This window comes from Argentina silus (assembly GCF_951799395.1).
Source record: "Argentina silus genome assembly, chromosome: 19".
NCBI classification, from domain to species: domain Eukaryota; kingdom Metazoa; phylum Chordata; class Actinopteri; order Argentiniformes; family Argentinidae; genus Argentina; species Argentina silus.
In genome coordinates, this window is record NC_139673.1 from 4,902,720 (window position 1) to 4,917,274 (window position 14,555).

The 14,555-nt window shown below is 43.9% G+C and overlaps 2 protein-coding genes across 2 annotated transcripts; one reads left to right on the top strand and one right to left on the bottom strand.

Moving 5' to 3' along the window:
- Positions 1-507: 507 nt before the first annotated feature.
- amfrb (autocrine motility factor receptor b) lies at positions 508-8,836 on the bottom strand. The gene is made up of 14 exons (XM_083691611.1): positions 8,714-8,836; positions 6,973-7,303; positions 6,769-6,861; positions 6,413-6,577; positions 5,190-5,342; positions 4,862-4,902; positions 4,145-4,277; positions 3,857-3,990; positions 3,158-3,268; positions 2,801-2,997; positions 2,460-2,563; positions 1,984-2,118; positions 1,593-1,780; positions 508-1,218 (listed from the first exon to the last, which is right to left on the bottom strand). The coding sequence occupies exons 2-14, from the start codon at positions 7,225-7,227 to the stop codon at positions 1,065-1,067; spliced, it is 1,863 nt and encodes a 620-aa protein (XP_083547737.1). The 5' UTR covers positions 7,228-7,303; positions 8,714-8,836; the 3' UTR covers positions 508-1,064.
- A 1,040-nt stretch (positions 8,837-9,876) lies between these two features.
- Positions 9,877-12,085, top strand: LOC310819833 (leukotriene B4 receptor 1). The gene has a single exon (XM_083691243.1). The coding sequence runs from the start codon at positions 9,920-9,922 to the stop codon at positions 10,949-10,951; it is 1,032 nt and encodes a 343-aa protein (XP_083547369.1). The 5' UTR covers positions 9,877-9,919; the 3' UTR covers positions 10,952-12,085.
- The last annotated feature ends 2,470 nt before the right edge of the window (positions 12,086-14,555 follow it).

Here is a 14,555-nt window from a genome sequence, read left to right on the forward strand (position 1 = left end):
GACCAAAAGTGTGAGTGTGAGTGTGAGTGTGTGCAACCAACTACAGATTCTGGATCAGTTTATCTTGTTAGTATGCAAACCTCAACCTTCCTGTTTTAAGCCATGCGGGGCCTTTCACTATTCTCTACTGTACATCTATTTCTAGATGGATGAAGCGATATGTCACACATGAACAGCCTAAAGATTGCCCAGTCATCAGGGGCGATGCCCCACTGCTCTGTGTACTGTTGTAGGTGTATTGTATATAGAACCTGGAATATGTAGCTGAACTATTTAGTCTTCCGATTTGGAAAAAGCCATTTAACACATAAAAGCCAGGTGTGTGAAATGGCCAGCACATTCCTTCACTGCAGCATTTTGTGGATAGGTACATTCATATTTCAGAGGCTGCAATACTAAAGTGACATTCTCTTACTCAAAGGCAAGAAATTAAACATTACATTATCATCTAGCCTACTCTTATTTCACAGTTGAAATTATCTCATAAAATGACATACATCAGTTGAGTTTCTCCACTCATTATATAAACCTCTCCCCATTAATAGAAATCAGAACATTTTAATAAAACAATAAACTATAACTTAATTATACTCTTAGCTTAATCCAGCAACTAAACACTGCATCCTCTGACTGAGACACAGGCTCATTTTTCACATGGTAGTTCACTACTGAAGCACTACAGTATCTCTACTGCGCTGTGTGACATGAAAATGAGGAGGGGGTCTAGTTTCTACTGTGCTCACCAGAAAATCTGACACCCCTCCATTCAAACACTGCTTCATGCCCCAGAAAGCTACTGAAGACAGCTCTGACGCCAAGGCCATACTTAAGCCATTTCCAACAGGTCTCATCTCACAAAGGAAGCCTAAAACATCCGAGCCCCATTGCAGTCAGTCCAAGACTGTAACACTTTCCTTTATGGTATACATTGTGTGGGTAATTCCATTGATTTTATAAGCAGAGGGCAACTAGCTCTTTTGGTGCCTCATTGATTTGAGTGTGGCGGTGGACACTGCAGAGCTGGTTTTCGAGGCAAGTTTGTGTGTTTGCAGATGAGTCCTGTATCATGGCGCAGGGTCCTGTTGATTCTGCATGCGTCTCTCTGCGGCTGCTGCCATGGTCCTGCGCCTGAGCATAGTCAAGTCTGAGTCATGATCGTCTTCCTCGAGACTGGGCAGGTCCTCTTCCTCCTCTTCTGGGCTCTTGCTCAGAAATCTCCTGTGAGGAGATAAGTGTGTAGATGTCATCTCTCTGTTCCTGTCACAATGAAGAGTCATTTAGAATACCATTGTCTTACAACAGGTTGTAGCATGACCTGCTTTGCCTGAATTACCGGTATTACAAATCATGGAACCAAACTTGACTTTTAAAGATTTCTCTGCGTGTCCACAGAGGCTGAAAAGTATGTCTGTCGCATTGTAACCATGGTAACATTTTGACACTGCATATATAAGGACAGAAGCATTGGGTTTGAGATTGTTGAACGGGGCTTTTATTTAGACATGGTGGTCCCATGGTTACATAAAATGTAAGAGGATAATAATAAGAAAAAAAAACGTTTGTAAGTACTGTGTCTGCTATTTGACTCATACCTGCGTGCCTGCTGCAGAAGCTCCTCTTTCCTCTGCATTAGCATCTTCTGTCTCTCCTCAGCTGACTTGGAGAACCGGCTGCCTCTCACCTCCAGGTTCTCAGGCACACTGGGAGTCTCCACCCCTCCACTCGCTCCTGCAACCTCCTCCTGGGCATGGCTCCCCTGTAGAGGGGTGCGCTCCGCTGCCTGGGGGGGGGGGGGGGGGGGGGTCAGACTACCATGAGTAACACCCCCCTACCCTTTTAAGCCCAAAACTCTCTTTCTACCTAACCCTCAGGATAAACAATTCCGTGTGTTCGTGTGTTCTACAGGTTAATGAAGTACATGTTCAAGGGGGAATGTGTGGAGCTTCTCGACAAATCTTTGCTTGTCTGAACACAGGAACCTACCTGGGCAGGGAAGGGCACCTGGATGCGCCCCTCTAGAATGTTGTCAGTGGTGACTTCAACAGAGCGTGTGAGCTGCAGGTCCTGCAGCACCAGGTGGTAGGGCACCTGTGGAAACATCTCCTGGATCTGATGGGCCTAGAGAGAACAGAACACTACATTACCAAGCAGCCACCTGAAGGACATCAAAATCATACTGTACATACAATAGTACATTGAACAATAGAGCTACTTTCTTATTCTAACATTTAGAAAACTCATTCTGAAATCCACAAATCCACAAATCAGCAAACGGTGAAACTAGCGAAATGGCTGACCCACCACTCGGGGTAAACAACAAGGAAAACACGGTGTGTGGCTTTAGCAAAAGCAATGAACAGACAGTTTAGCAACCCAACTGCCCTCAAACAACTGAGAAAACATGGGGAAATAGCAGCAAGAGGTTAGCTGTGCGGTGTGCATCTCTGACCCTGACTCACCATGGCATTAAGCTGAGAGTTGTTGGCCTGAGCAATACCCAGGACGTTGGTGGTGTGCATCACTTCGACGGAAAAACTGGGGAGCCAGCTGGCAATGCGTGACCCTGTGAGGAGACACCACAACATCATCCACGACCAATGGAGCAGTCCATTCCGCGAGCACACTTGGTAAAATGCACACGTCTGTGTTTTTAGCAGTTTAGTTGACACAGACAGTACACATCAACCAACATATCAGTTTACACATCAATATATAATAAAGGTCAGAGTTGGCTAGTGAGTGAATTAACATCTGTAGCCCCTCGCTGGTTTCACTGCACTCTTACTTGTACGGGCCTTACCATCAAAGTGGAAGAAGTGGTTGTGTTGATTTATGTGTGCTCTGGCGTCAGCAGTAGCCCCTCCGGGGCCCATGTTGCCCTCCAGAGCGCCCCCTGGCTGTGGACCCTGGGCCTGGCCGCCGTCACCGCTGATGTTCAAAGACATCCGACACGTTGGACACGACGTGTCCTGCTCCAGCCAGGAGCGCAGACAGGAGCTGAGCAAACACACACACACACACACACACACACACACACACACACACACACACACACACACACACACACGTCTTAAAAAAAACACATACGCAGGTCCTTGGAAATATCATTCATGAAGTATTCCTGTGAGGGGAACTGCTAGTTGGGTCAGACTCCTACTTGTGGAAGAGGTGGCCACAGGGCAGTTTGCGAGCGGTCTGCATAGCATCCCAGCAGATGGCACAGTCATCATTGTTGGCACTCAGCTCTTCCGGTGTGGCCACTGCAAACCTGTATGGTAAGGTACACAGCACAAAGGTCAGGTTAAACTGCAACAAAACATCCAAGCATTATGCAAACTTGTAGGTGAAACATATCATAACAGTTCTTTATTAGGATCCCTTATAAAGCTGCCTCCTAAGCAACCACTCGGGTCCACAGAAACCAGGCATTACCAACAATAACAAAAAAAATCATCAGAAATACAGTATTACAACAAGGACAAGGAAGAAAAATACAAACATAATAAGAAATGTAACATCAACATCTATCCCCATCAGGTGACACAGTACCAGTCAAAAGTTTGGACACACCTTCTCATTCAAGGGTTTTTATTTATTTGTATTATTTTCTACATTGTAGATTAATATTGAAGACATCAAAACTATGAAGGAACACATATGGAATTATGCAGTAAACAAAAAAGTGTTAAACAAACCAGAATATGTTTTATATTTTAGATTCTTCAAAGCAGCCACCTTTTGCTTTGATGACAGCTTTGCACACTCTTGGCAAGGTGTGTCCAAACTTTTGACTGGTACTGTAAGTCAGAGTGAAACTACACTTAGACAGGACAACAAGAGCCGTCAGTGGACAGACCTGGCCTCCATGTTGTCGATGACGCGGAGGTAGTTCTTGTGACGGCGAATACGCCGCTGGACCTCATGGAAGAGATAGCGCAGCTGCATGAAGATCACCAAGCTGGCCATGGAGAGCCAGATGTTACCAAAGAGCTGAAGGAAGAGAGGGGTAAAGATCAAGCATCTTTGACGAGCTTCAACACCAAAGTCAAGTTTAAGCGGTTAAGTCAGGCAAGTGAGGCAAGCGCTCTGGCATATTCAGTGACAGCCCTAGAGACCAGCCAACGGCGGACGCTGTGTCCCTCACCAGCATGTGGATGTGGTGCATAAGGTCCAGGGACAGCATAGCCAGCTCCATGATGAAGTCAGTGTAGTAGACGTAGGTGCCCTTGCCCTCCCAGGTGCCTGGGAGTTTAAGGTCCCACAGGTGAATGGAGTACCTGGAGAAGAACAACCCTACAGCATTACACATCTGGAGAGGTGAACCCTACAGCATTACATACCTGGGATTGTGAATCACTACCGAGCTGAACTCGTAGGATAAGCTTCCTAAACATTAGATAAGCCTGTATACAGCCTAAGCTGCCCGTGACAGGGGTTTTCCAGGGTACACAATCCTACATCCTACAGGGTACACAACCTTACATCCTACAGGGTACACAATCCTCCATCCTACAGGGTACACAATCCTACATCCTACATCCTACAGGGTACACAATCCTCCATCCTACAGGGTACACAATCCTCCATCCTACAGGGTACACAATCCTCCATCCTACAGGGTACACAATCCTCCATCCTACAGGGTACACAATCCTTTCACCATTCAGCTATTCTAATTTCCACAAAAACGGTTCATGCACTCGGCTAAAGCCTCTCCCCTTAATCCCGTCCCGATCGCCCTCCTTAAGCACAAGGCAGTCTTTCGACTGGTGACCTTGGTTACTGAGGAAAAACAAACATTGCTCTAGATTGCCTCAGGTGTTATGACATCAGTGTTGCAGTGGTGTTAATAAAGACTTACCTCATGATGACATGCCCTGTGCGCACAGTGACCAGCAGACACTGTGGTTGGACAGAGACAGGGTTAAAGTAGTGTCAGTACATTCATGTAGAACACATTTACAGGCAAAATGACACACACACACAGACACAGACACACACACAGACACAGACACAGACACAGACACAGACACAGACACAGACACACACACACACACACACACACACACACACACACACACACACACACACACACACACACACACACAGACACAGACACACACAGACACACACAGACAAATGAGTGTGCCTATGGGAATGCAGTTTGTCAGTTGGGGTTTGGTTCTCACCTCCGCGGCCATAAAGGACAAGGTGTGCATGCCATTGGCAGCTCCCAGGAGCCCACAGACCACAGCCAGGCCACAGCAGCCCAGCAACAGGGACACCAACAGGCCTAAGACACGCATGTGACTGTTCATCGGAGTGGTAGGGGAGAAGGAGAGCTGCAGGGAGACAACATGTACTTCATTAAGCTATAGAACACACGGACGCACACACAGACAATACATGAACACAGACAATGTTATGCAATAATAGGGTACCACGTTACAGTAGAGGCAAAGTACAGCAGTGACAAAGGCTGATATTCTGTTTTCTGTGTCATGACGGCACTCTTGTACATGCTAAGACGTTCAAGTCTATGAAGAGACGCTGAAACATTAGCTAAAGCTCAGACACAACATGTGGGCAGCAGGTTCTATTAATAGTGTTGGACCTGAAAAAGATAGTGTCTACAGTAGTTACCCGGGGAGGGAATCCTAACTCGAGATCCGCGCGTGTAAATCTAATCATCGCACACAGTTTCCATTGACATGAATGCAAGACTTGTGCAAATGTCGAGTATAGCTCACTACATCATCTCAGTGGCATCAAGGAGAAGTAGCCTATATGTGAATGCTGTAAACAAGTACACAAGAACACCCTCCCTGCAGCCTAGAGGCCTTCGAAGACAAAATAGAAAATAAATCTATATATAGGGAGATACTTGTCAGTCGGTTAACCTCTCAGACAAATCATGATGTTGTGGAGGTGGGGCTCCAAATGGAAACAGGGTTGAAAAGAAGTATTGGATATTTTTATATTTTGCGATTTGGTCAGGCAACATTTAATTTAGTTTCATTACATTTCTTTACCATCATTACCAACCCTGTATTGATGGTAGACAACAAAAAGCAAGCTGAAGAAGCGGAAGTTAGAGGGAACGGTTAAAGCAGAGATGGGGGAAGACAATCCGAACGGAAGAGATTTGTTATTATCAAACAGGAAAGATGGGTTTTACCATAATAATTTAAGTTCCATCAAATCTGACATGGCCACTTAATTCATTACCTATTTCTAATGACCTGGTTGGCATGCCTTTGCACAAAAACCCACTCAATTGTGGTTTGCCTTATTCTGTTCCTTCTGTGGCAAACAGATCACAAACGAGACTTCTATTGCAGTCTAACAACACTCTTCACCAAAAGCCCAAAGCACTGTGTGACATAGAAAGGGGACAGTGGACGAGACCTACATATTCAAAGCGGTCTTTGCACAGCTGGACCATGAGGTGGAGGAAGACCAGGGCGGAGAACCACAGACACCACATGACCACCTCCTCCACCGTCTGAACGTTCAGCACTCCAAAGATGAAGATGAACTTGTAGAAAATGAAGTTCCAGAACTTATCCTTCAGGTGCTGAGGCAACAGAAGACAGGCCGGGACAAGGGTGAAGAACATTAGGAAAACATAAGGTATGCTTAGGCAACATTCCAAAGAGCAGTCACTTAACAAAAACAACCATACAACTCAGAATACACTATATATACACACCCCATTTAAAACACCAGTTCCACTAATCCATCATTATAACAACAACAAAAACTCACCTGCTTTTCACTGACTCTGAGAGGCCCAAACACCATACACTGGATCATTTTAGCGATCAACATTAAGGAGCAGCAAGCTGTGTTCACCAACACCTGTGGAGGAGTGTAGAAGGAAGGGATGGAATGACCACTTAACCCCATACGGCCTTAACTAACGTCACATCTTTTCATACAAAGTTAGCTCTCGTCTGAAAAATGACTCACCCACACAAAGAGGCTGTCAGTGACAAGGTACCACAGGACAGTGGATGCTAACTCCGCATCTGAGATATCGGTGGTCAGCAGAATGTCTCCTTCAGTGGGGGCAGGTGGAGGGTTGTCCATGTCTGAGACCCCAAATCCGGGTTCTGTTACAGTCGTGTATGCACTGAAGATGCTGCCAGCGAGCACAGCCACACTCAGTGCTGTGTAGGTCTGCAGACTGGGCCATGGAAATCTCTCCAAGAACAACAGTGGCATTGCGGTTGAGATTGGAGTTCTCTCACCAGACTTGTTGTGACACCGATTCCCGAAACACCAGAGTTCTGCTTACAACCTGCGAGGTCAGAAAACAAAGGGGGTTTTAGCCTGGCCTGACTGTACGGTATGTAAACACACTATACATGTGTAGTCTATGTAGTCGAGCCGGAGCTCCCCTCGATGACTCAAATACCGCTGTCAACAACGTCGGAGGGGATGAATACCTGCCCGATGACGGTCAATGACTCAACGGTGGAGCGCCGGCTAACTATAGCCCAGACTCAGGAGGCGGAGGGGTGATCCAGTATGTGTTCCCTTGTCAGATAGTGTTCCCCTTCTATTAACTGAGGTTTTAAGGGGTATCTGAGGCAAAACTTAATCAATGATTACATGTCACCTTTGCATTCAAAGTGTTTTCATGCATTTTAAAGAAGATTTAAAGATGAATTATATAATTCAGAACATGAATTGATGTTATCGCAGTTTGTCAATTTAACACCAAAATTAATTACAATGTTTACCTTGAATGATAAGATTACAGATGCAAGCAATAATATGCCATCTGCAAGCATCAGCAACGTCTTACCGATGAATAAATTAAAAACATGCATATTTTGAATACATGATTATATTCATAAAGCCGATTTAAAGTGCATGGGAATATCAAAATCACTTTTATAATATTTAAAGAAATGTTATGAACGAGGCTATAACATGATTCACAATCATTACTGAAGTAGTAATTAATCATAATTGCATAAATTGAGTAATATAACATTAACAATCATGGTATCATCAATAACCGTAATTAGTCATCATGAAAATGCTTGCTTTAGAGGACCAAGTGGCATGAGTGTAAGCCACTACATATTACAATAATCTAAATTAGATTACTCTAGAAAGACACTTTCTGCCAGATCGGGAAGACACTAACACGACACCAGCATTTAAGACTCTGCTTTAGCGTCTCACCAATACTAGCGTCCTGAAATGGACCAAACAGCCCTGTGAGAAGTCATACTGTAGTGTATTAACTATTCCAGACTATTAACTATTGTACTGTCTGGAATAATCAACACAATTTAGTGTGTCTCTACGAGTTAGACAGCTAGCCGTTTCTTACGATAACACAGCTGCTTAAGCAGGCGTGTTAGCGTGCTAGCCAGCTGACGGGCAAAACTATAAGAATTATCGCCTCTACTGACTTTAGTGTATTGTGACATGTAGGCCTGTCGCTACAGGCATGCATGTCAGATACAGAGGCGACTTTGGCTAGTGTTAACCGAGATGGTCGAGCCCAAATTCGGCGATTTGGTTAGCTAGCTACCTGTCCCAGATCCGACCTGCCAGATGTTTCTATCGACTCGTCCTCGGAAGAAATCAGTTAGCTATCTAGCTAGCTAACTTGAGCTAACGCACGTATATTTTTTAGGCAGAATAGATAAACCAAACCAGACTTGGATACGTATTAGAATAAACTACTTACAAATCGTTCATTGAGACGCCAATTATGGTCGACATCCAATGTCCTTTTCCTGCGTGAAAATCAGTTGTATGTTGACATATTTATTTTAGCTAGCTAGCAGTTACGTCAAGAGTGAGTTCTGACAGAGCAACGTCATGATAGTAACTTTTCAAAATAAAGGACCTGATGATGTACAGTACGATACAAGGATGCTCGGGAATTACAATACATATGGGAAAAGGTGTTACAAATATTAGTTTTAATTGCTTTACTATTACTATTTCAGTCCCTTTTATTGTTGGTACCAGAAGTGCATGTCTGTCCTCTCTGTTCCCCATTAGCTGGTTTTCCAACATGTACTACGAGGGATTGGTTCAAATACGCAGTGTCTCAGACACGCCTGAGGGACACATGGGGGTTATAAGTGAACAACAAAATAAGTTAAAATAAGACTGGCATGTGGATGTGGCCCATGTCCCAAGCACACTCAGACCAAAGATGGCCTAGTAGCTACATGAACGTATCAGGGCCATATTCCTCATACCAGAGCTGGCCCACAGCTAATTGCCAACTCTCAGCCAGGGCTGGCCCCCCCAGATTTGGACCAGGTCTGGCCCATGTAATACTTGCTGTTTCTGGCACTCAGTATGTGCCAACACAAGACCTAGTGATTCCTTCAGTGCATGAGCACGGCAGTGCAACGAGATAGCCACGTGACAAAAAGGCTGCTGAGGGAATCGTCTTGCTTTATCCTAATTACTGGATCTCTGAAAGTTACACATTCTCTTATGCTGTTTGACCACAATGACAGCATTGGAATGGCAATGTATTTCAATGGAGTATTCATGTTATACTTCCAATCCCATATATTCCTGTCCAAATACCTTCTGGTGATACACTGGCTTAGTCTTCTTGACCTTAATGAAAATCCTACAGTTGATATCCTTTTAAATAAATAATTCAAAGATTCTTGCCAGTTCCTTGAACTGTCTAGTCTAAAAACCTTTCCTCTGGAAAGTGACACACTTGCGTTTTGCCCTCTCGTGACACAAGGACCAGATCAATGAATCACCACTCAGATAGCCCTGTGAGAAATGTCTTTCCTTTTCGTCTCTCTGTGGTTAAAGGGAAGTGGTGGCTTGCTTGTGCTGCAATTTTTACTCAGTCTGAGTAGACAAACGGCACAGACGCAGCTTGAATCTTTCGGTCAGTCTGCCTTCAGTATCCATGGCCCTTGAAGAGAATGCTGGTGGTAATACAGTGGCCTGTGTGATTCTGGGTTTGTCCTTTTTGGTGGGAGCTCCAGGGAACCTGCTGGTAATCTGGACCATACTGAGGCATGTCCAGCAGAGGTCCCACACCGTGGTGCTCATCCTTCACCTGGCTGCTGCAGACCTGCTGGTGCTCATCACCTTGCCAATATGGATTTACTCCCTGGCCCGCTCCTGGGTCTTCGGGAAAGCCTCCTGTAAGGCCTTGGTGTTCATCATCAATGCCTGCATGTACAGCAGTGTGTTTCTCATCACCCTCATGAGTGTGGAGAGATTTGTGGCCGTGCGCCACCCCTTCGCCTCTGCTGGCTGGAGGAGGAAGAAGGCACTAAATAAGGTCTTGCTTGTCCTGTGGACTGCTGCTTTCCTGTTCAGTATCCCAGTCATTCCCACTCAGGTACTGGACGGGAAGGTGGGGGAGGAACAGTGCCTGTACAGGGAGTACACCTCAACTGGCCAGGAGGCGGTGTGTGTGCTGCTGGAGACTCTGCTGGGCTACGTGATCCCCCTATGCATCCTGGTGGTCTGCTACAGCTGCCTCTGCAGCCGCATTGCCCAGATGAGCTTCAAGTCCAAGCGAAAGTCCACTGTCCTGATTGCCAGCGTGGTGGTGGTGTTTGCCCTCTGCTGGACCCCTCACCACATAGGCAACATCCTCTCCCTCATCATCCTCACCATCCCAGGGTCCCACAGCGAGATGGCAGATCGTCTGGAGAGTGCCAGGACCACTATGACCTTCATTGCAGGAGCCCTGGTCTTCATTAGTAGCACTGTCAACCCACTGCTCTACATGTTTGCAGCACGTTCGTTCCGTAACTCTGTGGAGAAGCTCTTCCGCCACATCTCCAGCACTGCCCCGGGTGAGGGGACTAAAGAGTTATCCTTTGTGACCAAGAGAGGCTCTCAGACCCACAGCTCCCAGTGTGTCACAGAGCCAAAGGTGCAAGTAGATGTACTCCTAAGTATACATGAAAATGGTTCACCCTGAGTTCTGTGTGTATGTGTTTGGTGTTTGAAAAATACATTTTGTATGAAGCTATTTTAGTTGAAATTTTAAGTATTTGAGGTGTCTTATTGTATGTTATGTTGCATAGTAACATAACATAAATACAGTATTACATATTAAAATGTACTCTGAAAACTATGAAATCTCCATACAATGTATCATTAGTGATACTGATAAAGTGTGAAACAGTGAAATGTAATTTCTGTTATTTCAGTAATTTCAATTTTCTTGTTCATTATATAATCTGTAGATTTAATGTTCAAATGTAATGTTAAGAAGAGAGAAAGGCAACAATTCTTTTGAGAAATAAGAACAATAATTAGTCAATGCAACCTTTTTGTTTATATACCCTAATCATTTTGTCAGTAGCCAATGGCCCCTGGTCCCTAACCCTAACCCTAACCCTAACCCATTGATTACTTTATCTTATGATGACTGATGGATAGATGATTCACTTACGTAAACAAATGTATTTGTTGTTAGATAAAGGCGTCTGCTAAATGCCATAAATGTACATGTAAATGTCGTTTTGTAAAACGTAAGACCATACTGAAGCTATGAGGATAAACTGTGAGTGTACTCTATGTATTAAGTTGCTTACACTCAAGGCTTCGCTACATTTATTTTTTTACCCTCCTTACACATGTAGATAATATTTCATACACAGATTTGGCGACAACACATTTTCAACCTCTTCCTGTTCAACTGATTGCGCTCTACCATTATTGTTACTTTCCTTTTTTAGATAATATGGTTATCAACGTTATGAATGCCAAAAAATATGTTTATTTTCACTTTCACAAAATGTTACGAGATGCCTTATAAATCAGCGTCAAAACTATTAAAAAATTGTCTAGTCTACAACGCCATAGCATCAATTCTGCGACAGCACGAGTCATGCTTTCAACTTCCCTCTTTCTGGGGATTGCAACATGAAAATGTTTCTTGTCCTCGTTGACATGGGTAAAAAGGGGAATTGTGTACTACTCTTTGCCACAGTCATATTGGAAAGACATATCTTTTGAAAGGGGTTTTTCTATGCCTGCGAAATTTAGTTCTGTTCCTATTGAAATGTGTAACACACGGATGTATATATTTGTAAAATAAATATGTTATTCAGATTTACTGAACCCCATGCTTTTTTAATTCGTATTATCGATTATAATCGCCTTTAGTCCATTAGGTGGCACTGCAGTGTACCTCCTTTCCAATGACTGGAATTTTGACACACTCACAAGACACTGCCCTCTCCTCTTGTTCACTTGTATCAATTTACAGCAGCAGCTTGGAATTTCTACTGATCGTTAAAAACCAGTCTGCCCACGTTAATGTCATCATCTAACTGATGTGAATGAACAGATCTGAGTTGATAGGTATGCTCACCCTCCCCCACCCCCCCATCATCCCTCTCTCTCTCCCTCCCTCTCCCCCTTTCCTTCACTTCCCCATGTGTCTTTTCTACTGGAAGAGTGAGTCATGTAGTGAGTGGTCCTGTCTCATCCTGCTCCAGTAAGCCTGGCTCTATTCAATGTGTCCTGCTGTCACTCACCACACAGGCATGTAATGGCTGAGCCACTGGGCTACGAGTGTGAGAGTAACTGAGGGGGATGCAGAGCTGGCTTGTGTCAACACGACCCAATCACAGAATAATACTGCCCCAGTTTTTTTTTCACCTGCTCAGGGTTAGGGTTAGGGTTAGTGTATAAATTATGCTTATTATGTAATATATGCCATTTAGCTGACACTTTTATCCAAAGCAACTTACATTGCAGTGAGTGCATACATTTTAGTATATATGGTCCCAGCAGGAATCAAACCCACAACCTAGACATTGTTAGCACCATGCTCTACCAACTGAGCCACGGAGGACCATTATGTGTGGGTCTAACGCCTTTCGCTGTATGCAAAAATGATTGCAATGCATTTGGCCCTGCTCCCATTAATCACAGCTGTGTGTACTGACAGTGCGGTACAGTTGTGTTTGTGTGTGTAGCCTGTTTTCTGTGGCCTTAGCAGGTGTTCGGGTCTGGACCTGACAAACACCACTGTGGTTGCAGGTTACGTGTGAGGATAAAGGCCTGTAATCCTGTGCAGCTTCACTTATGATCTCATTGCTCTGCTGACTCAAATCAGTGAGTCAGACTGACAGAGGCCTACACAGACTAATGCATACACCATATGAATGTCAGCCTACCATTGGTCACATCTAGAAATCCAGTGGATATAAAACGCTTAGGTTGGGGGTTTGATTCCTGCTGGGACCATATATACTGAAAAATGTATGCACTCACTGCAATGTAAGTTGCTTTGGATAAAAGCGTCAGTAAAAATGACCGCTTCATCCTCCTATACTAACCCTGAGACCTCTTCTCCCCTGCTACCCCCCTGTAAAAGTTCTCTCCTGCTAATAAAATATATTTAATTTTTTTTATTTTTTTTAAAAGTGCCTACTGGCATTACGACTGCCAATGGCCCCTGGTGTGAGCATTGATTACTTTGCCTTATGATGACTGTTGGATAGATGATTCACTTACTTAAACAAATGTATTGTTGTAAGTCGTTTTGGATAAAGGCGTCTGCAAAATGCCATAAATGTAAATGTAAATGGCGTATTACTATTATAAATTAAATTGAGTGAGATAAACAACAGTAAGCGGTGCGTGGGAATTTAACTTGTTGGACACTTAACTGGACACAGATAGTTTATAGTCAGAGAGTAGGAGTGTGGATGCGCCTGCACGTTATTCTTTCTATTAGAAAAAAATAACGTACAGGCGCATCCACAATGTACCCAATGATTTTTTCTGCTGTTGACACAAACACACCCACACACAAGAAGAGGAAGAGAGGGTAAATGAGTGGTTGTGGAAAATGACAAAAAGGGTGTGTGGCGTGAGATATGTAGAGTGCCATCTTGCAGAAGAACACTGGCTGGCTCAGAACATGTGTCAAATGAATGAGAATTCCCAGAATGAGGAACCAACCGTCAGCGTGTGAGAAAATATTGCCACAGCCATAGTGTGGTCGTCTAGTGTGGCCGTCTAGCAGGTTCCATTTTCTAAAAAGGGAAAAATATGTTTAAGTACATCCGTTTGAAGAAACCATTGGTGCCTTGAACATGACATTGTCTGTGATACCCACCGCAAGGCTAGGCTACATGCTGTCATCTGAATTTCAGAGCGAGAAAGAGACTCTACCTCTTCTAGAATTTCAAAAAAACCATTCCTGAGGCTTGAATGTGATATAACTAAATACCTCAAGGAGAGTAGAATAACCATATTACAATATCTTATCACTAAAGCAAGTAGAAACAGTTACTTGAAACAGTTACTTGATTGATTATGGTTTTGTTACCATCGAGAAACAAGTCACTTCTAGCTTCAAATCATGCTTAAAAAATATATAAAAGCATCACATGTCAAGTTTAACGAAAGGTTAGACATAACAATTTCTGTGACAAAAATGTGGGCTTTGGCCATGGATTCTGATAATTGATGTGCACGTTGTTATTATTACATCTCTTGAAGTGTTTAGTTCACACACTAGTCTGGGTTACATCGAGGAATCTACTCAGGCCTCTCAGTCC

Coding starts and splice junctions, on each gene's coding strand:
- amfrb (XM_083691611.1), bottom strand. CDS start 7,227: ATGCCACTGTTGTTCTTGGAGAGATTTCCATGGCCCAGTCTGCAGACC. Junction 6,578..6,768: donor TCAGAGTCAGTGAAAAGCAG/GTGAGTTTTTGT, acceptor CTGTTGCCTCAG/CACCTGAAGGATAAGTTCTG. Junction 2,998..3,157: donor TGTGGCCACCTCTTCCACAA/GTAGGAGTCTGA, acceptor GTGTTTGCTCAG/CTCCTGTCTGCGCTCCTGGC.
- LOC310819833 (XM_083691243.1), top strand. CDS start 9,920: ATGGCCCTTGAAGAGAATGCTGGTGGTAATACAGTGGCCTGTGTGATT.